Below are 27063 nucleotides of genomic sequence, written 5' to 3' on the forward strand. Positions count from 1 at the left end.
ACCTCTGTTATCTTCAAAAAGCATACTAAAGTGTTTTTTCTTTCTAACAGCAAGGAGAGGGAAGAATACAGAGGTGGAAGTAGCAGTTATTCACTAGGTTGCCTCTGTTCTCCTTGGTATTTTGACCTTGTGGAAGAATATTTTTCTGGTGCAGTTGGGAATGTGGTCTCGGGGGCTCAGATGGTAAAGATTCTGCTGGCAGTACAGGTGACTTGGGTTCGATCCCTGGGTCGGGAAGATCCCCTGGAGAAGGAAATGGCAACCCACTTCAGTATTCTTGCCTGGAGAATTCCGTGGACAGAGTAGTCTGGCAGGCTACAGTACATGGGGTCACAAAGGGTCTGACATGGCTGAGCATGTACACCCGTGGTGGATTCATGTCAATGTATGGCAAAACCAATACAGTATTGTAAAGTAAAATAAAGTAAAAAAAAAAAAAAAGATTTTCATTTTCTCTTCACGTTCACGGTTTTGAGGACATGCAGACCATTTTAGTCTGTTATACTGGGGATTTCTACAGTGTAGCAATGCATATTCTTGGTTTATTGAGATGAAGCATCTTCTCTTGGCCCATTACCGGGTTCACTGCAGAGTTTCTTTTTTAAAAAAATTAAAAACAATTTTATTGAGGTATAGATGACATAATGTAAATTTCAGGTATACAGAATAATGATTTGATATTTGTATATATTGCAAAATGATCACTACAATAGCCACCACAGATAGGTACAAATATTTTTCTTGTGTGATGGAAATTTTTAAGATCCATTCTCCTAGCTATTATACTTTCAAATATGCAGTACAATATTACTAGCATATAACAAAGCAGAGACATTACTTTGCTGATAAAGATTTGTATAATCAAAACCATGGTTTTTCCAGTAGTTATATACAGATGTGAGAGTTGGATCATAAAGAAAACTGAGCATCAAAGAATTGATGCTTTCGAACTGTGGTATTGGAGAAGACTCTTGAGAGTTCCTTGGTCTGCAAGGATATCAAACCAGTCAATCCTAAAGGAAACCAACCCTGAATATTCATTGGAAGGACTGATGCTTAAGCTGAAACTCCAATACTTTGGCCACCTGATGAGAAGAACTGACTCACTGGAAAAAATCCTGATGCTGAGAAAGATGAAGGCAGGAGGAGAAGGGGATGGTAGACAATGAGATGGTTGGATGGTATCACCAACTTGATGGACATGAGTTTGAGTAAACTCCGGGAGTTGGTGATGGACAGGGCAGCCAGGTGTGCTGCAGTCCATGGGGTTGCAGAGTCGGACACGACTGACTGAACTGAACTGAACTGATGTGCTTCAATTTTGGCTAAAGACACTTGCGACTAATGAAAGCCAAAAAAATTAAAAAAATTTTTTTGAATTGATAATGAAATGAAGAAAGTGTTTTAATTAATTATATCCAAAAAATTACCTCGACTTTTACTGTCTTAAGTTCCTTTTTGCCCTGACTGCATGTATTAGCTATTTGATTGCATAACACATGCCTAGAGAACTTTCTTCATGTGAACAATTTATAAACTATGTCAGTATGTGCATAGTAGTTCATTCTTTCCACCGGAAGTTTTCATGGCCAACATTGATGATCCCGATGCTGGGAAAAATTGAAGGCAGGAGGAGAAGGGGATGATAGAGGATGAGATGGTTGGATGGCATCGCCGACTCAATGATCCTGAGTTTGAGCAAGCCCTGGAAGTTGGTGATGGACTGGGAGGCCTGGTGTGCTGCAGTCCATGGGGTTGCAAAGAGTTGGACATGACTGAGCAACTGAACTGACTGACTGATTATTAACTGTAGTCACCATGCTGTACATCACATCCCCATGCCTTATTCATTTTATAACTGAAGTGTATACCTTTTGACCCCTTTCATCGATTTCACCTACCCCTCAACTGCCCACCTCAGGCTAACCTCAATCTGGTCTTGATATCTGTGAGCTCAGATTTGTCTGCTTTTGTTTGTTTGTTTTTTAGATTCCTCTGTAAGTGAGATCATATGGTATTTATCTTTCTTTGACTTATTTCACTTAGCTTTATGCTCTCAAGTTTCATTCATGTGGTTTCAAATGGAAATATTTCATTTTATTACATTTTATCACTAAACAATATTTCATTGTCTCTCTATGTATGTATACATGCAATATCACATTTTAAATATCCATTCATATACTAATAGGCATTTAGGTTGTTTCCATGCCTTGGCTATTGTAAATAATGCTGCAATGAACATAGAGGTGTATATATCTTTTTGAAGTAGTGTTTTTGTTTTCTTCAGCTAAATACCCAGAAGTGGAATTACTGGATTATATAGTAGTTCTATTTTTAATTTTTTAAGGAACTTCCATATTGTTTTCCACAGTGGCTGCATCAACTTACATACCCACCAGCAGGGCACAAGTGTTTCCTTTTCTCCAAATCCTAGCCAAGCCTTGTTATTTGTTTTCTTTTTGAGAATAGCCACTCTGGCAGGTGTGATATGGTATCTCCTTGTGGTTTTCATTTGCATTTCCAGTTTTATACCGATATTGAGCATCTTTTCATGTACTTGTTGACTCTCTGTGTCTCCTACAGTTTTTTTCATCCTCATCATGGTTTGAAGATTTCAGACTGAGGTATTAAGAGCTGTAGCCAGCACAGCCTTTTTATCCCAGGGTTTTTCACTTGATTCCTTTTTGTTAGAACCAAACTAGGCTCAGTTTCAGTAGATGCATGCTTCACAAAATGCTTTACAATGGAGCAATCTGGAAATGTTATGAAACAGGGCTTCCTGGGACATCTGTGTGGTGTCTCTGTGCATCAGGACAGTGGGAGTCATTGGGCACCTTACCCCGTGCCTGCAGTTTTAAGACTTCATCACAGCAGCTTCATCCATATGAAGGCATTTGATACAAATGAAATATGCTGTATTAATGTTTTTTCTTTCTTTCTAACTATAATGTCTTGATCAACATGGGAGGGCTTTGTGGGCTGATACAACTTGTTTCAAAGGGATACATTTGAAATAACATGTACCAATTGGCTGCAAAAGGAGAACTGAGAGAACTGACTCTCTTGCAGCTGAAAGGTAGCTACCCTTCAAGGCAGGAAATGGGATGACCGTGTACAGATGGTACAACATGGTTGTCTGGGGTTTGGTCAGCAAACTAGGGGCCTGAGTTCAAATGTGAGGCAGTCCCGTGACTCTCCTGGGGCTTTGGGTGAAGTTCTGGGCCTCAGATCTGTGCGTAAAATGGAAATGATGGTGATTCCCTCCCGTTGCAGGAGGAGAGTGGCTTGTATAAATCTGTGTTGGCTGTTAATGTTGCTCATTCATAGCCCCCAGTGGGAAGTGTGGTTAGAACACATTTTCCCCATAGTTTCAAGCATGCTTCTCAGAAGGGCCTGGGCTACACACTGACCTTAAAAGGGGAAGTCAGGTGAAGTTAGCAATGGAAAATACTCACCTAAATTCTGGGAAATCCATCCTTAACTCCCCTAATTTTGTGCATTTCTATGTGTCAGTCTTTTCCTGGCAACAAGTTGGTATTACTTATTTTATGAGGGGACCTTGCTTGTATCCAAAGCTAAGTGGGCTAGTGATAGAATTTTTAATAGGCTGAGAACTTAATATCATTCATATATATATATATATCATGTAACTTTTTATGAATTAGTTTTATATAAATTCTTTAAAAGCTTAATATTAGGGTGTGTTGTTACTGCCCTTTACCTTTTGAGAAGGTGCAATCTAGGCAGGTAAACTTAAGGAAAAAAGGATCCAGGTCCGTTTTTGCTCAGTATTGCCTGGACTGTTATATCTTCATGTACGTAGTTGTCGTTCAGTCACTCAGTCGTGTCCGACTCTTTGTGACCCCATGAACTGTAGCACGCAAGGCTTCTCTCTCCATCACCATCTCCAGAGCTTGCTCAAACTCATGTCCACTGAGTTGGTGATGCTGTCTAACCATTTCATCCTCTGTTGTCCCCTTCTCCTCCTGCCTTCAATGTTTCCCAGCATCAGGATTTTTTCTAACGAGTCAGTTCTTTGCATCAGGTGGCCAAAGTATTGGAGCTTCAGCTTCAGTATCAGTCGTTCCAATGACTATTCAGGGTTGATTTCCTTGAGGATTGACTTATTTTGATCTCCTTGCATGCCCAAGGGACTCTCAAAAGTTTTCTCCAACACCACAGTTTGAAAATATCAATTCTTTAGCACTCAGCCTTCTTTATGGTCCAACTCTCACATCTGTACATGACTACTGGAAAAAATGATAGCTTTTACTATGTTTGTTGGCAAAATAATGTCTCTGCTTTTTAATATGCTGTCTAGGTTTGTCATAGCTTTTCTTCCAAGGAGCAAGTATGTAGTAGGTACATGCTGCTGCTGCTGCTAAGTCGCTTCAGTCATGTCGGACTCTGTGCGGCCCCATAGATGGGAGCCCACCAGGCTCCCCTGTCCCTGGGATTCTCCAGGCAAGAAAACTGGAGTGGGTTGCCATTTCCTTCTCCAATGCATGAAAGTGAAAGGTGAAAGTGAAGTTGCTCAGTAGTGTCTGACTCTTAGTACATAGTAGGTACTCAAATAATAATTGAATGACTGAATTTCTGACCTGAAGAGTCAGATTCATGTTGGCTATGAATTTTGCTGTAATGAGAGCCCTTCCTGGTATCCTCAGATGTTAGTGGGTTAGTCCAGACAGTGACCAATTTCATTTACTACTTGTGTATCAGGAGATCAGAGACAAAGGCTTTTTCATGTGGGGGACACTTGGCTCTGAAACCCCTTATTTCTCCCAATCAGACATGACTTACTTTATTTACCTCCCCAGAACAGTCCCAGACATACTTGATTAGCCTTAAATGAAAGATAAGCCGTTGCTGTGAGAAAGGACATGCTTTCAGTAGATGGGCAGACAGACAGATGGATAGATATTAAACAATTTACAGTTTGTGTCTTGACAACTTGGATATTGTAACATGAAAAATGCTATTGAAAGGGACCAGTCCCTTCCCAGCACAGAAGCTACAATGTTTTCAGTAACAAAAGATGAATATTTCAATTGTCCTTCCTTAAGACCCTTCATGGACTTTCTAATAGCCTTTTACGTTAGGTTTGAACTCCTTGATATGGTTTGCAGAGTCCTTCGGGACTTGGTCTCCCCTTACCTTCTCTACCTCATTTGTTGATTAATGATTCTTGCATCCTGTTTGTCCATACTGGGAGTGAAGTTGGAAATCAGGAATGCTTATATATCTAGAATTTTTGTGCAGGCTAAATTATACCGAAGGCAGCTTTTCATTACTATCTTTTCCCGTGTACTGTAATATTCCTGGGGGTCAAGGAAAGGCAGGATGTACTCTCATTTTTTAAATAAATACTATGAGGAAATGACTGTTATCATTCACTTATAAAATTATCATGTTGTAGGTGAATCATTGTTTGTAATAGTCAGAGAACAATTATATTTGGAACCTTTTATTTAAAAAAATAATGATTTTTAAAAATCTAACAATTATTGTTTTACAATGCTATGTTGGTTTCTGCCATGCAAAAAAAAAAAAATCAGTCATAAATAACTATATGTGTCCCCTCCTTCTGAAACCTCCCTCCCCAGCCCCCAACCTTTTAAATAAACAGATTGCCAAGAGAAATATATCAGGTTTCATGACTGGTTAGAAAAAATGTGATTGGGTCAGTGCTAATTGAATTTTGATACAGAGAAGGAAGGAGTTATTTCAATGAATGAGTAACTTGGTAGCTACGGAGATTTTTGCCTGCCTGGAAAAGACAATTTTTTCTTCCCCTGTTTTCTCCTTTCTTTCTGAGGTCTTAAGTGACCTTTTAGAAACCCAGCTAAGGGCCTTCAGAATTCAAATATCAGAAAATTTGTTGGTAAAAGAAAATTTTGATTTTTCTGGAGGAAGAATGGAAATCAAGGTTTAGTTAAGCAGTAATTGATTACAGTAGCTATAAACAAAGGTACTTATTTACATCTGAATATTTTGAACTTTAGATATTTCCCTTCCATAATATGTTTACCCTTTGTAATTAGTATAGAATTAATTAATAAAAAAAGATATCTTCATGATTTTTAAGTTTTATAGAAACAGTAAGATGCTGAGCCATCATCTTTTTAGGTTATCTGTGAAGTTGACCAGTTCACTAAAACCAGGGTATTAACTTGGAGCAATGAAACTTCATTGTGACCTTCTGGAAGTACTGACTATATTTTTTACAGTTTTATCATGGCACCTAGAAAAAGGACTGGGAAATAATAGCAAATGTTGGTTGAATGACAAAGTGAATTAATCTGCAATTCCAGTCTTGTATTTCTCAACCTGTTTTAGACAACAGACACATAGAACAAGCTTAATTAACCCAGAACAGTGATTCTCCAAGTGTGTTCCCTGGTCAGCAGCAAGAACATCATCTGGGAACTCGCTAGAGATGCATATTTGGGGACCCCATAGCAAATGTACTCTGGGGGTGGGGTAACACACCAATCTGTGTTTTAAGACCTCTGGGTGATTCTGTACACTCCCTGATAGCTCAGTTGGTAAAGAATCCACCTGCAATGCAGGAGACCCCAGTTAGATTCCTGGGTCGGAAAGATCCACTGGAGAAGGGATAAGCCACCCACTCCAGTATTCTTGGGCTTCCCTTGTGGCTCAGCTGCTAAAGAGTCTGCCTGTAAGGAGGAAGACCTGGGTTCAGTCTCTGGGTTGGGAATATCCCCTGCAGAAGGGAAAGGTTACCCACTCCAGTATTCTGGCCTAGAGAGTTCCATGGACTGTATAGTCCATGGGGTCGCAAAGAGTTGGACACGACTGAGCAACTTTCACTTCACTTCACTTCAAGTCGAGAACTACTAGCCTGAAACAACTTGATGCCTGCTGATGCAGGAGATGCAAGAGACTCGACTTTGATCTCTAGGTCAGAAAGATCTCTGGAGTAGGAACTGGCAACCCATTCCAATATTCTTTTTTGGAAAGAAAGAATCCCATGGACAGAGGAGCCTGTCAGGCTACAGTCCATGAGGTTGCAAAGAGTCGGACACAACTGAGTGTGAGCATAAAATAAAGCCTAAAACAACAGAGGAAGCCATATAGGATTGTCAGGACTGGAAACCAATTAACCTGGTCCAGCTACTCTTTTCCCAAAGGCTATGCGACCCTTTGCAAAGGGCAATGGAAATCTTGCTGGCTGCATTGAATGTGCCTGTCCTGAATGTGGAATTTTAGTTAGATGCACTTGTCTCTCCTACCAGGGAAATCTGAGCTGATGAAAATGATTCTCCCGACTGCTATTGTTTCATGGCTCTGTGTCAGTGATTTTATTTCCGATATGTTTTCTCCTCCATATTGCCCATTTGACTAGCAGTGCCAGGCTAATTAAGGAATTAGTATGTGGCACCCATTCGAGGAGGTGTGTGATTCTCTTTCTGCATCCTGAGAACATTTTTGCAAACACTTTCTGGTTCATATTTTCTTTTTTTAATCAGGCAGAGACATTACAATTAAAATACCGTTAAAGTGATTCTGGCAAGTATTGCAATAAGCATGTTTTTTAATTAAAGGAAGAACAGGGGGATGCATAAGCAGCCTCAGCTAAAGGGGAGAATTTCCTCCGATATCTATTTTAATTGAAATGAAAAAGACTCTGGAAAAGCAGCAGCAGCCTCTGTGTGTGTGTGTGTGTGTGTGTGTGTGTGTGTGTGTGTGTGACTCCCAGGTTGCCAGGTTGAGGTGTTCTGTGCTTGATTAATTAGTAGCCAGCCAGAGAGTCCATTGCCTTTGCCCCCAATCCTTAAAGCCTGATTTATGCCTCACCTCCCCCATGAATATGTGAGAGCCCCGGCATCTATTTCCTGAGCTGCTAGTGGATAGGATTATGGAGCGTGCACTGAGCTCTTGGGGGCTCTCGTTTGCCAGCCAAATTGATTTTCCGCCTCTCTGGCCGGGGACAAGCCCACCTCGAAGGCTTCCAGGCTCTGCTCCAGTGGATCAGGCACAAGCCTAATCCGGATCTCACCAACAAAGGAAGCTGTGTGCATCCCCATCAGAATGCAAGCTCTGGGCTGTGGATGCCTTCCCTGAATGCTGGCCTTCTCTTCTTCCTCACCTTCTCCTGACACCTACCTGCATAGCAACAGAGTTCTGAAGGGCACAGTAGGGTGCAGCCGAGTACCCCAGCTCTGCCCCGTCACTCAGCCCACCCTCCTTATCCAGGGAGAGCAGGACCCATCCATCCTGAATGTATGATCATCTCTAACTCTCCAGGGGAAGAGAATTCTATAGGCTCCCCCTGTGGAATAACTGGAAAGGTAACAATACAGGATGCTAACATTTTTAAGGAATTATTCAGAGTTGATGCAAAAAACTGAATGGAGGCTCATCTAAGTGGATAAGCAAACTGGATAATTTACATCTGAAAATTTAGGTAGTTCAAGCTTTGAGTACATGAATAATCTAGTTTGGTGACACAGATTGCTCTAGTGAATTGGGGATTGTCAGATTTCTCCCTGCATCTTGCCTCCATACATCTCTGGGTTTCTTTCTGCTTAAAATGGGAGTCATTCTCCCCAAGTTCATTCATTACCTGGCACATGTGTCCTAACCGAGTGTACTCTTTTTCTGCACCCTTTGCCCTCAGATCCTCCTCAAAATGACACTAAGTTTGCCATTGCCATCTGCCACCTTCCTAGTTCGTAAAGCTCTTCCAGGAACCCACCCCAACCTTTTGATTCCTCCCCAGTTCACTTGTTTCACTGACTCACCTGAAAGATCATTCTACTTCCTCTCTTTAGTCTGGTCTGTAAATGCTAGTTTGTAGTCTTGTCTCTCTTCTGCTCTCACTCTACATGTCTGCCTAGGGAGACCTCATTCTCTTCTGTAACTTCAACTCCTATTTATCTCACAAGTATTTAGTGACTGCTTTCCAAGCTCCCCGTATGACAGGCACTGTTCTAGGTACAGGGGCTGCAGCTGCGAATTAAATACACCCAAATTCTCGTTCTCTTGGAGTTTACATTCATAAGGAAAACAGTCGTATTGTATTTTGCGTTAGATTTTCTGAGCTGCATGGAGAATGATGCAGCAGGGGAGGAGGATCAGGGGCTGGGTGGTGGTTTGTGATGGTTGGGGGATTTGCACACAGTGAGGGCAGAGGCTGTGCTTCAGGGGAGCAAGGGTAGGAGTGGCAGAGGACTGTGGGCTGAGGGGAGGAGATGGGGGAGAGGGGGCCGGAGAGGGCCAGCCCTGCTGGGTTTGGTGGGCTTTGACTCTGTGTGTGGTGGGAGCTGTTGGAGAATTCCCAGCAGAGAGGTGATGTGATGAAGTTTCCATTAAAAATCACATTGTTGTTTTGAGAGTAGACCCTAGGTTTGGGGCAGGGGCAGAGCAAAGAGCTGAGTTACAAGGCTTTATGGTTACTTGGAGATGAGATGTCACTTAGATCCCAGTGATGGACATGCAAGTGGTGAGAAGGGGCCGGATCACAGGGATGTTAAGGAAGGAAGAATGCACAAGATTTCTTGGAGCCTCGGTTGTGGTGTGTGAGAGAGTAAATGTTGACTCCAAGACTTTCAAACTGAGCAATTACAGGGATGGAGTTGCCATTTATGGAAATGGGGCAAGACAAGGAGCTCACTTTTTGCATGTTCTAAGTCAAGAAAACTTTGAGACATCCGTATAGACATACCAAGAAACAGATGGGTCTACGAATCTTGAACTGAGGGCAGAAGTGGGCCTTGGGAGTCATCTGGGAGTCATCGGCGATGAGTGTACGATGGCGTTTGAAACTTTAAGACAAGGTGAGAAAAGCAAGGCCATGTTCATAGAATGATTGGAAAAGTGATCAAGGGACTGAGTCTTGTGACATTTCAAGGGTCAGTGGTTGGGACAGTCAGGAGGAATCAGGCAGAGGAGGCCGGGAGGAGAGGCTGGGATTGGGGAGGGATCCAGGAGAGCACAGAACTGGGCGGCCGGGGGATGGAGCAGCAAGGAAGGACTGAGCAAGCATGTCAGATGCCATGGGTGCTCAGCAAAGGTGAGTGCTGAGCACTCAGCCTTGGATTCAGCTGTGTGATTGCCACTTGTGACCTCGATAGGATCAGGTTTGGTGGAATGGCCAAGCAAAGCCCTACTGGGGAGGGTTCCAAGGAGACTACAGGAAAAGAATTGGGATAGAAGCCAGTTCTTTTCCGGTGCCATGTAGGATCCTAGTTCCCTACATGTTAGTCACTCAGTCGTGTCTGACTCTTTGTGACACCATTGACTGTAGCCCACCAGGCTCCTCTGTCCATGGCATTCTCCAGGCAAGAATACTGGAGTGGGTAGCCATTCCCTTCTCCAGGGGATCTTCCTGACCAAGGGATTGAACCCAAGTCTTCTGCACTGCAGGCAGATTCTTTACCATTTGAGCCCAGGGAAGCCCTCTAGTCCCCCAACCAGGAATTGAACAGGCATCTCCATCCAGTGAAATCTCAAGTCTTAACCACTGGACTGCCAAGGAAGTCCCTTGATGAGTATATTCTTGTATGGTATAATATTTATACTCTAAGTGTTTTCTGTAATGGGGAAAATAGCTACAACTGTGTATTTGTTTTTCTTTAAAACACACTCATGCACACCAAATCATTTTGTGGTTATTACAGAGGATGGCTAATTGTGGGGTTAGCCCAAAGTAGGTTTTGATGTACTTTGCAAACATTCCCTAGCTGCTAAAAGTCTCTTTTACTTCCCTTTAAAAGAAATAAAAGAGACGTTTAATGGAAACAAATGATTACATGTAAAAAGTTGTGTTCATTTATTTATTTTGGAGGGGAAGTAACAATAATGATGGTTGATTGATTTTTATAAAATTACCCAAGGTCACTCGTGGGACGTACTCAGCTTTCATGAACAATCATAACAAGCAGTGTCAGGGTCAGAGCCAAAGGCTGATTTCAGCCCTGCTCTTTATTTCAGCTTTCAGAAAGGGGTCAAGCTCTATAAAGTGGAGAAATAAAGTCCTCCCACTTCCCTCCCATATTCAAGGAACTCTTCTTTAAAGCAGCTCGGTATATATTGGTCTTAAGCTAATAAAGTGTGCAATGAAACACTTGGGGCCTTGGCACACAGGTAGATTGAATATAAACCTCCTGTTCTTTTACACCAAGAAGCTTTTACCTTGGTTATCACATACAATTATTTCATCCAAAATTAGCTGAATTCCACAAATGTGTGTTCAGTCATGTCTGACTCTTAGTCTGCCACGCTCCTCTGCCCATGGAATTTTCCAGGCAAGAATACTGGCATGGAGTGTCATTTCCTACTCCAGGGGATCTACCTGACCCAGGGATCAAACCCAGTCTCTTGCGTCTCCTGCGTTGGCAGACAGATTCTTTACCACTAACACTACTTGGGAAGTCCCAAATTTCATAACAAACTTTCTTCCGTATTTACCTAGACTTCCTTATACATACTTGCCACTGATAAAGTAAAGAAGGAAGGCTTTTCTGCAGGGAATCACATTAACTAATTACTCCTACTTATAGTACTCTTGCCAATGCAAATGATTTTTGGGGGGCTGAGCTTTTCTCCCTCTATTAGTGTTATTATTAGGTCTCATCAGTAAATGACTTTTTCAAATTTCTACCAATTTAATATTTTACTTGATAGTACAAGGGGCACATCCCCGATTTATAAATTTACCTACTAATCCTTGTAATCTGCCTCAAATCCTTTTCAGAATGAAGTGAGGTATATCTACATTAATAAAATTAAAATAAGCCTCATATAAACAAGCCATAGGCAAACTTACCTAAATAAGTAACATGTCTTTTTTCTTAAAAGTAACTGTGATAAATAATGAAATTAATGAAATAATTAATGGAAAGTATTTCCTAATTAATGAACAAGCTACCTGGTAGGGTTTGCAAAGTGGATAGAACGTGAGTGTCTCTGTTAGGTGGTCCTGGGTTCTAGTGCTCGCTCTGCTGCCCCCAGCCCACTATCTGCTCTGAAATACAGAGCGTGATGTTGACCTCCTAGGCTTGTTTGGAAAGGTTGTTTCAGACAACATCGCTAATGATATTGGCATAGGACATGTGCTTAATACATGTCAGTTCCCTTGTTTTCCCCATCATCTCATTTGAATTCCTCACTGTGCAGATAATCTCTTTCTCAAGAGAGAGTCAAAGTTCCCTGCAGTGTAGGTGGTGTCTGGAGAACAAGAGGTCCATGTCTCCATCAGTGTCAAATGCACACTTGACTGTGTTCTTTGTGGATGTAGATGTCAAGTGTTCTAGAGACAGAAGAGCCTCAGTGGATGCATAACTCTGTTCCACATGCCACTGAGAAGCAAACAGACTATCCCTTGGCACTGAGTGGGACAGATTTGGAAACTGAAAAGTCCAAGGCCCAGCAATTTTGTGAGACTTACTGAGGGTCATTCAGAGGCCAATACCAGAGTGGGGACAGGTATCTGATTCAATACTCTGTCTCCATCATGGTTCATCTCAGTTCAGATTTCCTGACTATTGATAATGGTGCGACCCATTGTTGGACCCATTGTTCAACTCATGTTCCACTAGTTGAAGATCTGGGACATTAATGCCACATGGCTGTGAGTGAAAATGTTCTAGTGAATGCAAGAAGGTAGCCTGCACCACAGGTCGCATTTCTTCCCTCTTGTTCACAGAAGGATTCACTTACTGTTCAGTCATTCAGTTGTGTCTGACTCTTTGCGACGCTATGGATTTCAGTATGCCAGGCTTCCCTGTCCTTCACTATCTATTGGAGTTTGCTCAAACTCATGTCCATTGAGTCAGTGATGCCATCCAACCATCTCATCCTGTCATCCTCTTCTCCTCCTGCCTTCAATCTTTCCCAGCCTCAAGGTCTTTTCCAATGAGTCCGATCTTTGCATCAGGTGGCCAAAGAATTGGAGCTTCAGCTTCAGAATCAGTCCTTCCAATGAATATTCAGAGTTGATTTCCTTTACGATTGACTGGTTTGATCTCCTTGCTCGCCCAGGGACTCCCAAGAGTCTTCGCCAGCACCACAGTTCGAAAGCATCAATTCCTTGACGTGGGACTCACTGCATTTCTAATGATTTTTCTTGTCATTGTAATGACAATGGAAAGGAAAATTAAAGTCAGACTTTAAAATCAGCATTGCCAGCAGGCCCTTTGGAAGACTGGTAAGGATTATGGTGCTTTTTAAGCACCAAACCTGTAGGTCACCAAAGGAGAGTTGCTTCTTGGGTCGGTCATCTTAGAGTGTGATCAATTTGCCATTTTTGAAAAAGCGACATCAAGACAACAGAGGCTGAGGTGTTGGAAAGAGGTGGCCTTTTGGAGGGACTTGGCAGGTGAGGGTCTCAGAAACAGGGATTCTTCTCAGGCTTGTTAAGAGACAACCCCTGGAATTACTAAGAATCAAATATTTCCAGTCTCCCCTTTCCTTTGGCTCCAGATTTCCTTGGGAAGCAAGGAAATCATGACAGAGTTGATGGTAGGATAAGGCACCATGATTGACAGTTCCACTCAGCTCTGTTCAATGGAGCAAAATAATTCCTTGTGGAAATTAGGGTCTATTGTCCAAAGAAATAGAGTAAGAAATGACACTCTACCCCAGTATTCTTGCCTGGAAAATTCCATGGGCAGAGTTGTCTGGCGGACTACAGTCCATGGGGCTGGAAAGAGTCAGACATGACTGAGAGACTGAGCATATCCAAAGAAAAGGATAATGGATGTTGGCCAGCTAAAGTGCAAAACATTTCATAATGCTGCCTAATTACGCTTCCTTTTACCATGTCTTATAATTGTGGCATAATTTTCTTCTATTCCTATTTCCTGTTTACTGTTTCCCTGTTTTTTTAAACTTAATTTTCTAAGCTGCTATTACGTGGTGAAATGGTGATCTCATTTCTTATTTAGCTACTCCTAAATTTCTAGGCATTTAGGTTATTGTGACTAAAAACACTGTAAATAACGCTGCAGTGAATTGTGATAGCTAACCTAAGCTGACTTAGTAATACTGTGCTTCTGCTTCTTAATGTCAGATGACTCAACTGTGCTTCTAGGAAAGAAGGTGAGATAAATCTAAATTTCAGCAGGATCATATAAGTGAAGACAGTTTCATCAGACATTATAACTGTCAAAAGAAGGTGAGCCTCATCTTCCCAGAGACTGAGTGTCTTCTCTTGGCTCTTAGGAGGGAAGTTGATCTTCCTGGACCTGGGACCCATCGAACTCAGGACACACTCCATCCTTGTTTCTGATGGCGGAGAACTCCAGATTGGATCTGAGGACAAGCCCTTCCAAGGCAAAGCTCGGATCAAACTCTATGGAAGCTCCTACTCTGCCCGCTTCTTCCCATATGGAGTCAAGTTCCTGGCTGTGAGGCATGGAACTCTTTCCCTTCATGGTGAGTGAGGCAACTGGCCAGAGGAACAGAGGAACTGAGGCGGAGCTTTGTCTAGCCAAGGTACAGACAATGCGGAAAATGGTAAAACTACTTACATCTCTTTGGCTGTTAGTTGCTGAAGCAACAAAGTGAATTAAAGCTCGGGCACTGTTTCCTTAAATAAGGAATATTTAATATTATTATTTTTTTACTGTAGTATTTGCTTTGCAATGTTGTGTTAGTGTCTGCTGTATAGAAAGTAAATCAGCTATATGTATGCATATATGCCCTCTTTTTTTTGATTTCCTTCCTATTTAGGTCACTACAGAGCACGGAGTAGAGTTCCCTGCGCTATACAGCTGGTTCTCATTAGTTATCTACTTTATACATAGTATCAAGGGTGAATGTCAGTCCCAATCTCCCACTCCAGCCATCCCCTTGATATTCACCTTTGTTCTCTACATCTGTGCCTCTATTTCTGCTTTGCAAATAAGTCCGTCTATACCAGTAAATAAGGAATATTAATTGTGACGCTACTCACTGCAGAATGTACTATGGTTCTCAGTTATTCGCTTGCCTTTCTGCAAGAGGATTATACACCTCTTCTCTCTGTCAGGTAACTTTCAGTTCCTCCCTGTGGGTAGACCATATTTCCTTGTCTCAGGGAGAGTGGGCTTCACCTTGGACTTGCTTTGGTCAATGGAATGTGAGCAGAAATGAGGTAGTTCATGGACAAACTGAAGTTTTAAGAATCCGTGTAATACTTTGAACATTTTTCTGTTTTCTTTCTGCTTGAGAATACACCATCTCCTGTAGGGATAGGGGCAGTCCCTTAAGCTTGGGCACAGCTGCATGCGGCCTACCACTCCTGTGTGTTTGAGTGAGGAATAAACTTTTGTTGTCATGAATGACTGAGATTTGTATTTGTAACTGTGGCTTAACCTAGTGAAAACTGACCAGTAGGGTTACTTACTGTTACTTAGCCTATACGGGAGGCTGTGTACACTGGTGGCATCCCAGACCAAACAGGCAAGCTTGTTGTTGTTGTTGTTGCTGTTTTCCCCTCCTGGGAATGGGGTTCAGTTGAAGTTCTCCCTGGAATCCTGTTACAGGTAAGTTGGTGTTTATAGATTCCTGGGGAAAAAAACAGATATTAGGTTATAGTGTGTTTCTGCTACAATTTTTTTTGCCTGTTGCTGACCTCATTGCACTTTGCAAAATAGACATTTTTATTTTCCTTGAGATTCAGGAAATTACTCTGTGTGCCAGGATAACCCTTAGCATCAACTAGAAAATGTAAGTATAACATAATGTGCATGGAATGTCTTTCAGTGGGTACTGATAAACATTTTATTACATGACATGAGCCAAAGGCAGATAAAAAATACAGGCACCAGATAGTGGCCTGATTTGGGTTTCTGGAGAGAAAATGTGGTATCTTATACATTGGAATATCTGTGCTGACATAACAAAACAGGACTCTGCTACCTCTCACAGGGTAATTGTTCTAGACATGGCATGTGGCTATGCTGAGGAGTCAGTCTTTTTGCGATATCAACGGTTTGTCCATTAAAAATTGTGGCCCTCAGTCATTGTCTACTAAAAGCCCTCTTCTGCCTTTTTTCAACTTACTGTGAGTAGAAGTGGGATCTTATCATCAAGCATTTATTAAATGCTGACCAGGGACCAGCTAGAGAGATACACACTGGGAGTGAATTTTGTAAGGCTGAAAAGCCCACAAATATCTAGACAGAAATTCAAAACACCTACAATATTGATTCTTGTATTCTACTTCTAAGCAGTACCTTTTTCTTCTCATTTTCATCAGCAAGCACTTATATTGATCTTATAGCCCAGATCCATGAGGGGCTTCTGTCTGTTTACACAGCAGTGATGATCTCCAATGGTTGTTCTAGTCTAACAGCCACTTAGACCACCAACCCAATGTGCTGCTGTTTACCCTTGAGAAGAAGGCACAGATCAGTATTTCAACCAGCCGGATCCTGAAGGATGCTAAAGCTTCAGAAGTATCTGTTGGTTTGAGAGCCATTGTCCTGTGAGATGCAGATGGCATAACTCTTGCCGGAAGTGGAAATTCACCTGAAGAGGGATGAAACTCTCCCAATTATTTCACTCGAATTCTTTCATTCCAATGCCTTCTTTCTCACATTCTATTATGAAGGGTCAGAGAAAGACTTAAAAAATATACCTTTGTGTGCTTATATTGTAAATGTACTCTGTGCTTCTAACCTCTGTGTTTTAATAGATGTCAAGTTAAGAAAATCCCTAGGACCACTGTTTATAATTAATATACGGGGCAATTAAAGCAAAGTAGATGCCTCTAATGTGTTTTAAGAATCCTGAAATTTCAAAAGTGTTGCTACCTTATCCTGGTGATGTTACTGGACGCTAAAAGTGCAGACACCTCCTCTCCCCAGCTTCCCTCATTTCCATCTTCTCCTCTCGTTTTCCTCCTTCGCCTTTCCCAACCCTCTTCCCCTCCCTCCTTTTCCTCCTCCTCTTCTTTCCTGTATTCCCAGAGTTAGGGTGTCATCAACAGCTGTCTTACCCCTTTCCCCACAGTCCTACTAATACAGGCATGAATATGATCTCTCATGAAGCAAAGCTTGAACATGAACACAGGCAAAATCAAGCTGTTTTCCTGATTGAGTTGCTGCTGCTGCGTCTCATTCATTTGAAAGAAACAGTGTGTGGAAAAGAGCTGAGCCACTGGGTGGGAGGGATCCCCAGTCACAGCCTGTGGCCTGTCAGTCCTCTCCCTCACCATCTGAGGTCTCACACAGGCTTCCCCTCTGGCAGCCTGGTGCCATATCATGGTTAAAATCGTTACGTAATTTCACTGGCCTTTTCCCAGGGCCAGAGGTGGACCTGGTGACACTGGGGCTTTAGGAGAAAACTAATTATCTTTCGCTGTCAAGTATGCAGAAAAGTGAGCAACTTGATTCACTGCCTTGCCCCCAGCAGGTCCCTAAAGACCCGACTTCACTCGGCTTTCCAGGATGCTGTAGGGAGGGGAGCCACCAACCTTCGCGCATGGAAGACGCTTCTCGGGAAGATTCTGAAAATCAAGGTTTCTGGACCTCTCTTCCAGAATCTGAGTCTGTGGGCTTGGCACGGGCCCAGGAATGTGCCTTTCAGTGGGACCATCGGGTGATTGGATTCGGGGAGCGCATGGACTGCATATGGAGAAAGGCTGTTTTTAGTGGTTCATCTAAGTTTGGGAATCAGAAATCAGTCCAGTTCTGCCGCTTATCAAGTATGACCTTGGGCAAATCAATCTCTATAAAACTAGGAAAACACAGTTCCTGCCTTGTAGACTTACTGCTTGTGAACTGCTCCAAAGTGTCTAGCATATGGTAACACTCGAGCACTGTTAGTTATGTCTGTTCTGATGATATTTTCCCCAAAAAGCAGCAAGTCCCCTGTGCCAGTCATCTCATGTGCGTGTGTGTGTGTGTGTTTGCATGTGCATGCGTGCTAAGTCTCTCAGTTGTGTCTGAGTCTTTGGGACCCCAAGGACTATGGCCTACCAGTCTCCTCTATCAATAGGATTTCACTCAGGCAAAATACTAAAGTGGGTTGCCATTAACCACTCCAAGGGATCTTCCTGACCCAGGGATAGAACTGCATCTCTTGTGTCTCTGCACTGGCAGGCAAATTCTTTACCACTGCACTACCTAGGAAACCCCAATGATCTCATAGTTTCTTTCAAGGATAAGAGGGGACTTCTACTTGGCATGGAACCAGCTCTGCTTGAAGATTTTCCCCCTTATTCATTATATTTTCTTTTTGTAAAAATATTACTTATTTATCTGGCTGCATCTGGCCTCTGTTGTGGCACACAGAGCCTTCGTTGCATCCTGTGAGGTTGTTGTAGCATGTGGACTCTTTAGCTGCGGCTCAGTAGTTGCAGTGCCCGGGCTTAGTTGCTCCGTGGCATGTGGAATCTTAGTTCCCTGACCAGGGATCAAACCCTCGTCCCCTGAATTGCAAGGCAGACTCAACCACTGGACCAACACAGAAGTCCCTCTTTATTCATTTTCTTGTCTACCTTTCATCACAACAAGAGAAGTTTTCACTTTGGAGGTCATGAAGGAAAAGCACTTCCAGGCACCTTTGGTCTGTTTCCAAAACTCAGTGAACACAGTTTGATTTTAATCTCTTGTGGTGCAGCTGCTTCCTAGCGGTGGATAAACACCATTGCTGGGCATGATTATAATGAAGGCTTCTTGGAAACCATTTGCATGGGTTCCAGTCTAAGCAAAAGCAGAGCACTGCCCTGCCAATGAGGCTTTTTCAGGGGTTTTATTCCCAACATCCAATAGGAAGAGGCCTGACTGATGGATACAAATTTCACTCCTGGAGGATCACACCAATGGGTCTGCGTTTCAGTGGCAGGCTTTCCCACCTTCTCTGTTCCATCTCATTCTTCATGGCTGCCCCTGGTAACCCTTCTGCTCTAGTCGATTTTTATCATAGATTAAAGTTGCTAAGCAAACAGACTTTGTTGTTCAGCTGTCACCAAGAAAGATGGAGCTGAAAGCATGTTTTCCATGTTTTGCTTTTAATGTAGAAAAATTCTCTTACACTTCTATACTCAGTTGCCCTGCCCCTACCCCTTACACACACACATACACACACACACATATACATACACACACACGCACACACAGCCCATTGTGTCTTTCTCTCTCTGGGTTTAGGAGTAGATGGGACAGCCTGGGCTCTGAATCTCTGTTGATCAGATGACAGTAAATTGTGTCAGCTGTATGCTTTGCTATGTTAATATGGCTTAAGGCTTGCAGATTCTTACAGTGTTAGTCTGGGGTTTTGGGGGGGCTATTGTCAATGAGGAAATTTCACTCTCACCTTTTGCTCCCTCCCTCTGTCTGCCAATCCAGGTTCACCACCCCAGACCAAGTGCCAATCACATGTCACTTTTCAAGGGGGTCGCTGTCAGCCTGGGCAACTTGAATTTTTGACAACGTAATTACGGCCCTTGCTTCCACAGTGGGAGGCTGAACAGGATGGTGGGGCTTTTATTGATTGTTCAAAAGGGAAATTTATCAATGTCTCTCACTTCATTTCCAGTTCCTCCCTGAGAAATTTGGCTGACAGTTTCTCAGCAGAAAAAGCCGTCTTCTGGCCTTGAATGGACTTCTGTCTTTGTCCTTTTCAAGAAATTACAAGACCAGGCATTAAATATAAATGGAAGTTTGTGGGGAAAGTAGGACTATGGGAATATGGTTGAAGAAAACAGTGTACCGTTATGAACAGGAGACTGTGATAGGAATAAATAGGAAAAAGGGTTTAAATACAGTTTACTTCCCGTCTCAAAATACCAAACATCTGTGTGTAAACGCCATGCTTTTTATGAGTGCTGTCTATGGGCATGCTTACTGTGTTGCTAAAGTGTATCAGGCTGTCTGGAAGCATGAAGTTGTGTGTGTGGAGCTGACACATGTGTCCTGGGCAGTGGTTTTCCTACTAGTCTCCACAAAATCTGAACATTTCTTGAGGGAACTGCAAAGGTTCTGCAAACAATGAATTGTTTGGGGATTAAGCTATAAAAGTTTAAATTGCTCAAGCAACTGCCTCATTGTTTTTACTTCTAGCTTAAATTTATGTTAAAATAGTATTTCACTTGGAATAAAGAGTTCTATTGTGAAAATAGTGATAAAAATGACTCAAGTAGCTCATCTCTTTTTTTCTTTTTTTAATTGAAATACTGTTGATTTACTATGTTGTGTTAATTTCTGCTGTACAGTGATTCAATTATATATATATATATATATATATATATATACTCTTTTTAATATTCTTTTCTAATATGGTTTATCATAGGGTATTGGATATACTTCTGTGTGCTATGCAGGCTTCCCCTGCGGCTCAGCGGTAAAGAATTCATCTGCAATGCAGGAGACATGGGAGAAGTGGGTTTGATCCCTGGGTTGGGAAGACCCCCTGGAGAGGGAAATGGCAATCCACTCCTGTATTCTTGCTGGGAAAATCCCATGGACAGAGGAGCCTGGTGGGCTACAGTCCATGGGGTCACAAATAGTCAGACACGACTGAAGCAACAGCATGCATGCAGGCAGTTCTATACAGTAAGAGCTTGTTGTCTATCCATTCTATATGTAATAGCTTCCCTCCTACACTGTTGGTGGGAATGTAAGTTGGTGCAACAACTATGGAAAAGAGTATGAAAGTGCCTCAGAAAACAAAAAATAGAATTACCATATGATCCATCTGTCTTTTGTATTCTCTTGGTGCTGGGGCAGGTAGAAGAGGTGAGGCAGGTGCTGAGGAAGATGAAGCAAGGAGGCTAACTGGCTTTTAACCGAACTGTGCAGTTGTATCCTCTCTGGATAATACTGGTTGATTGTTGATTCTCTCTCTGATCACTGGGGTCCTACAGAAAACCTTCCCACTGTTTCCCAGTGTGGAAGCTCCACCTGAGTTTGCAGTGCCCTTAGCTTCCACCAGAAATTTGGCTCAAAGGAAGCTACCTTTCCCAGAATCTACTTGATCCAGAGGAAACTTACCAATCTTTCCATACCACAGATGCCCCACTCACAACCTTTTGCTCTAAGTCCCCTCTCCCCTGTTCAGAGAAGCACAGAAAGCCCACACATACGCTGCTGTGTATGTAGACATCCAATCTGGGAAAAAGGAAGCCGTCTCCTTTTCTCACAGGCATCTCAAAGACTGATATCTTTGAAGCCCCTTTTCTTTGATGAAGTGGAGAGAAATAGCCTCAGACCTCCCTCTGTGGGAAGGCGAGGAAAAGGCTGCTCACGGGGCTGATGACTCACCCCCATGACTGAGAATTTCTTAGAATTTCCTCTCTTTGTTGATCATGTAGCTTGAGGTGGGGTCCATCCAGGAATGGCTCCAATGGCAGAATTAGGTCAGCCTCCTTTAATAAGCCCCAAGGGGGATCTGCACCCTGTCTGTTCATGTTGCTGTTCAGTTGCTCAATTGCTTCTGACTCTTTGTGACTGCAGCACGCCAGGCTTCCCTGTCCTTCACCATCTCCTGGAGTTTGCTCAAACTCATGTCCATTCAGTCGATGATGCCATTCAACAGTTTCATCCTCTGTTGCCCCTTTCTCCTCCTGCCCTCAGTCTTTCCCAGCATCACGATTTTCAAGTGAGTTGGCTCTTCACATTAGGTGGCCAAAGAATTGGAGCTGCAGCTTCAGCATCAATCCTTCCGATGAGTATTCAGGGCTGATTTCCTTTAGGATTGACTGGTTTGATCTCCTTGCTGTCGAAGGGAACTCTCCAGAGTCTTCCACAGCACCACAGTTCAAAAGCATCAATTCTTTGGTGCTCAGCCTTCTTTATGGTCCAACTCTCACATTTGTACATGACTACTGGAAAAACCATAGCTTTGACTGGATGCACCTTTGTCAACCGATGATGTCTCATGTAGCTTGAGGCGGGGTCTATCCAGTGATGGCTCCAATAGTAGAATTAGATTAGCCTCTTTTAATAAGCCTCAAGGAAATTCCCTGTCTGTTCATGGCTCATGTACAAATATGGATGCTTATCATCTTTTGTCCCTAGCTTGGGTCCTCTTGGTTGGGTTGAGGGAGCAGAAGTCTCTGCTTGCAGTTTGCTACATATGTGAAAGGGGACTCCAAAGGGATGTTGGGTTAAAAGGGAGAGAAGCTGTTATGTGTGTGTGTGTTTTGTTTAATTTGGTGTGGGTGGAGAAAGTAAGCTCAAAGTGAGACGAAGAATAGAGGAAGAAGGATGAGAAACATAAAAACCCTGCTTTCTGTAATCTTAAATTTATACACGCTTCAATCCAACACGGGGTTCTAATCAGCTAGTATGTTGTGGTAGATGGGTAACTACTCAGTCAAGTTAATGTTGGTCAGCGTGGTCCTGGACTTAGAACCCTCAGCATGCAGGATGGCCAGTGACTGATGACTGCTTCTCCATTCAGAGCACATGTGAATTGGTCCTTAACTATATGTCTCTCAAAATATGACCAACACCATCAACAAAAGTAAGACAGATATTCTCTGTTGCCTTGTAAGCCTTCAAAAAAGTCAAAATACAATATTCTATATGTGCATATCTGGTAAAATCTCAATTTATTCTTAGCTGAGATAACTTAGAATTTGTAATTGCTTGATCTGGGCAAGAGTGACCTTGGAACAATGGATAAGAAAGAGTTCCTTCCAGTAAGAGTATAAAGCACACTTTAAGGAACTTTAAAAACGTTAAAGTGAACATGCTGTTTTTAAGGTCTTAGGATTTTAGGTGTTTACTTTGAATGTATCCTGCTAATTAGAAATGAGTTCTAGCTATTCGATAATCCAAGTACAGCAGGAACCCCACTTAGAAACACATTATAAGCTACTTTAAGTTTCTATATATACCTGAAAGTGTTGGCATTTGTCAGGTCTTTTTTGGTTGTAAGTGACAGAAAACCCAATTTGAACCCCCCAAATCAGGGCATTTATTGCCTCATATAACTGAAAAAACTCGAGGCACAGCTGAGTCCAGGTGCTTCAAAGAAGTCATTAGGCCTTTGTTTCTCTGCAGCTCTAGGTTTTGCTTTCTCTTGAGTTGCCTTCATTTTCCAATGTGCCTCCTGAAGGCAGAAATAGGTTCCTGTGGCTCTAGATGAAAAAATGGCTGTTTTCCAATGATTATTATACCCCTGAGTAAATTACAACGTTCCCCTCATCAAAATTTCACATCCCTCCCTCTGAGTTTTCCCTTTAGCTTTTAACACTCTCTAGGATATCATGTAGGAGAAGGCAATGGCACCTCACTCCAGTACTCTTGCCTGGAAAATCCCATGGATGGAGGAGCCTGGTGGGCTGCAGTCCATGGGGTCGCGAAGAGTCCGACACTGCTGAGCGACCTCATTTTCACTTTTCACTTTCATGCATTGGAGAAGGAAACAGCAACCCACTCCAGGGTTCTTGCCTGGAGGATCCCAGGGATGGCGGAGCCTGGTGGGCTGCCATCTATGGGGTCCCACAGAGTCGGACACGACTGAAGCGACTTAGCAGCAGGATATCATATACGGTTTATTTGTCATATATTGTACTTATTCTAGTGTTTTCCCTAGTAGAAAGTATGCATCCTGAGGGCAATGATTTTCATGTTTTGTTTTGTTTTGTTCTCATTGACAATATCCTCACTCCCTCCAATAGTGCCTGGGCTCATAGTAGGCTTTCAACAAGTATATGTTGTGTGAATAACTGAAATGAAAAGCTTAAACAGAAGCTTCAGGATTAGCTTTGACTGTGTTTGAGTCATAAGCCCATCACTGAAGGTACTGCTATGGCCAGAGAAGTGGTGGTCTTTTGGTTGGGATGGAACAGGAGGTGGGACCAACTTTCCAGACCCCCCAAGACTACACAATCTGCGACCAAGAGAGGATGGTTTCTTCAGATTAGAGGTGTGTTATCTAACCAGAATAGCAGAATGGGCGGATAAAAGCAATAGCGTTTATCTTTTTAAAAGTCTACTTTTAAAATATTTGACAATCTGATATTTTTACTACTTTTGCTAATTTGAAATTAAAACTAATAAATGTTAACTGGATATTTCAAACCGGTTTAGTTTGGATGGGAAAAAGTTCCAGTCAGTTAATTCACTAAGTAAAACCAAATTTACTAGTGATAAAAAATTTGCAATTAAAAAATTTCTGATAACTGTGTTTCGTTTTATCTAGACAGTGTTATTGAAAGAATGAGGTTGAGTCTAAGATAGTTTTTACTTAGGAGATCCAGGACTGCATGGATCTTGGTCTAGACTGGCCACTCTTTTGTATAAATATGTACATACTGGGTAATAGCCACCTAAGGCATCAATACCCAGTATTAGGATTTGGCCCAAGCAAGGGAACCTCTTGTGAGCAATGGTGTGACTAATTCTTGACTAAGTTGTGAAGAGGATGGACGACTGACCTTTAAAAAGGGTGACTCTTTAGTGTTTCAGTTTCCATACACAAGTTGAAGATGATTCTAAAACATTTCTCATGATGCTATTAGGTGATTAAATGAAACAAAACATGTATAGCACTTAGCACAGGAGAGGCATTGAGTGATACCTGCATATCTACTCAGTAAATATTAAATATTGTTATTATTGTTATTATTATCATGTGCTTACTGTTTTGATTTGGTGAAGCTGCTTTGTTATTCTGAGAAGGATGGGATGGTGTTTGTTGCTTTCCAGTAATCCGTCAGCTGGAAACATTCTTGATACCCCTCTTATCCAGCCTCTCCATATTATGTCCATCACCAGGTTCTGACTTTAATTCTTGAAAGACTCACAAGTCCGTTTGCTTCTCGCCACTTCCATGACTACTACCTTAGTTTATGATGCCATCAACTTGGGCCTAGACTGTTGTTTAAGCTTTCTAGTTTATCTTTTAGTTGCTATTTTCACCCCTCTCCAATTCATTGTTTACCCTGGAACCAGAGTGATCTTTTAAAAATGCAGATCTGTTCACATTATGCCACTGCTCAAAACTCTTCAGTGGCTTTCCATTGTCCCTAAGATAAAGTCCAAAATTTCTAACCTGTTAATAGCACCCTCTCTGATGTAGGTTCCTGCCTGTATTTCCTGCTGTGTTTTCCAACCCTCTCTCACTCTCCTCCCTGACTGCTTTTCCATCTTAGTAACCTTCTTTCTTAATTATTTCTTAAGACTAAAGAAGATCTTAATGACTCAATAACCATGGTGATGTGATTACTCACCTAGAGCCAGATATACTGGAGTCTGAAGTCATGTGGGCCTTCATCACTATAAACAAAGCTAGTGGAGGTGATAGAATTCCAGCTAAGCTTTTTCAAATCCTAAAAGATGATGCTGTGAAAGTGCTGCACTCAATATGCCAGCAATTTGGAAAACTCAGCAGTGGCCACAGGACTGGAAAAGTCAGTTTTCATTTCAATTCCTAATAAAGGCAATCCCAAAGAATGTTCAAACTACTGCACAATTACAACTCATCTCACATGCTAGTAAAGTAATGCTCAAAATTCTCCAAGTGAAGCTTCAGCAGAACTTCCAGATGTTCAAGCTGGTTTTAGAAAAGGCAGAGGAACCAGAGATAAAATTGCCAACATCAGTTGGATCGTCAAAAAAGAAAGAGTCCCAGAAAAACTACTTCTGCTTTATTGACTATACCAAAGCCTTTGACTGTGTGGATCACAACAAACTGGGAAATTCTGAAAGAGATAGTAATACCAGACCACCTTACCTGTCTTCTGAGAAATCTGTATGCAGGTCAAGAAGCAACAGTTAGAAACAGACATGGAACAATAGACTGGTTCCAGATTGGGAAAGGAGTACGTTTTAACTTATATGCAGAGTGCATCATGTGAAATGCTGGGCTGAATGAAGCACAAGCACAAGATTGTCGGGAGAAATATCAATAACCCAGGTAGGCAGATGACACCACTCTTATGGCAAAATGTGAAGCAGAACTAAAGAGCCTCTTGATGAAAGTGAAAGAGGAGAGCGAAAAAGTTGACTTAAAACTCAACATTCAGAAAACTAAGATCATGGCATCTGGTCCCATCAGTCAGTTCAGTTCAGTCGCTCAGTCATGTCCAGCTCTTTGCAACCCCATAGACTGCAGCACACCAGGCCTCCCTATCCATCACCAACTCCTGGAGTCTACTCAAACTCATGTCCATTGAGTCGGTGATGCCATCGAACCATCACATCCTCTGTCGTCCCTGGCTCTGTTGTCTGGTCCCATCACTTCATGGCAAATAGACTGGAAAATAATGGAAACAGTGACAGACTTCATTTTCTTGGGCTCCAAAATCACTGCAGGTGGTGAATGCAGCCATGAAATTAACAGAAACTTGCTTCTTGGAAGAAAAGCTATGACAAATCTAGGGAGCATATTAAAAAGCAGAGACGTTACTTTGCCAACAAAAGTCTGTCTAGTCAAAGTTATGGTTTTTCCAGTAGCTGTGTATGGATGTGCGAGTTGGACTGTAAAAAAAGCTGAGTGCCGAAGAATTGATGCTTTTGAACTGTGGTGTTGGAGAAGACTCTTGAGAGTCCCTTGGACTGCAAGGAGATCAAACCAGACCATCCTAAAGGAAATCAGTCCTGAATATTCATTGGAAGGACTGATGCTGAAGCTGAAACTCCAAAATTTTGGCCACCTGATGCGAAGAACTGACTCATTGGAAAAGACCCTGATGCTGGGAAAGATTGAAGGTGGGAGGAGAAGGGGATGATAGAGGTTGAGATGTTTGGATGGCTTCACCAACTTGATGGACATGAGTTTGAGCAAGATCCAGGAGTTGGGTGCTGGACAGGAAAGCCTGGTGTGCTGTAGTCCATGGGTTGCAAAGAGTCGGACATGGCTGTGTGACTGAACTGATCTGAACCTTCTTTCAGGGGCTTCCCTGGTGGCTCAGCAGTAAAGAATCTGCCTGTAATGCAGGAGACCCAAGTTCTATCCCTGAGTTGGGAAGATCCTCTGGAGGAGGGCATGACAACCACTCTAGTACTCTTGCCTGGAGAATCCCGTGGACAGAGGAGTCTGGCAGGCTGCAGTCCATAGTGTTGCACAGAGTCAAACATGACTGAAGTGACTAGCAGCAGCAGCAACCTTCTTTCAGGATTCCCTGTTGGCTCAGTGCTAAAGAATCCACCT

The 27063-nt window shown here is 42.4% G+C and overlaps 1 protein-coding gene across 1 annotated transcript in view; it reads left to right on the plus strand.

The window, feature by feature from the left end:
* PKHD1 (PKHD1 ciliary IPT domain containing fibrocystin/polyductin) overlaps nucleotides 1-27063 on the plus strand; it is a 448252-nt gene that overhangs the window by 133175 nt on the left and 288014 nt on the right. Inside the window, exon 36 of the mRNA XM_052647828.1 lies at nucleotides 14194-14406. Coding sequence (XP_052503788.1) covers nucleotides 14194-14406 — 213 coding nt within the window. The remainder of the gene's footprint in view (nucleotides 1-14193; nucleotides 14407-27063) is intronic.

Source organism: Budorcas taxicolor, chromosome 11, assembly GCF_023091745.1.
Source record: "Budorcas taxicolor isolate Tak-1 chromosome 11, Takin1.1, whole genome shotgun sequence".
Lineage (NCBI taxonomy): Eukaryota > Metazoa > Chordata > Mammalia > Artiodactyla > Bovidae > Budorcas > Budorcas taxicolor.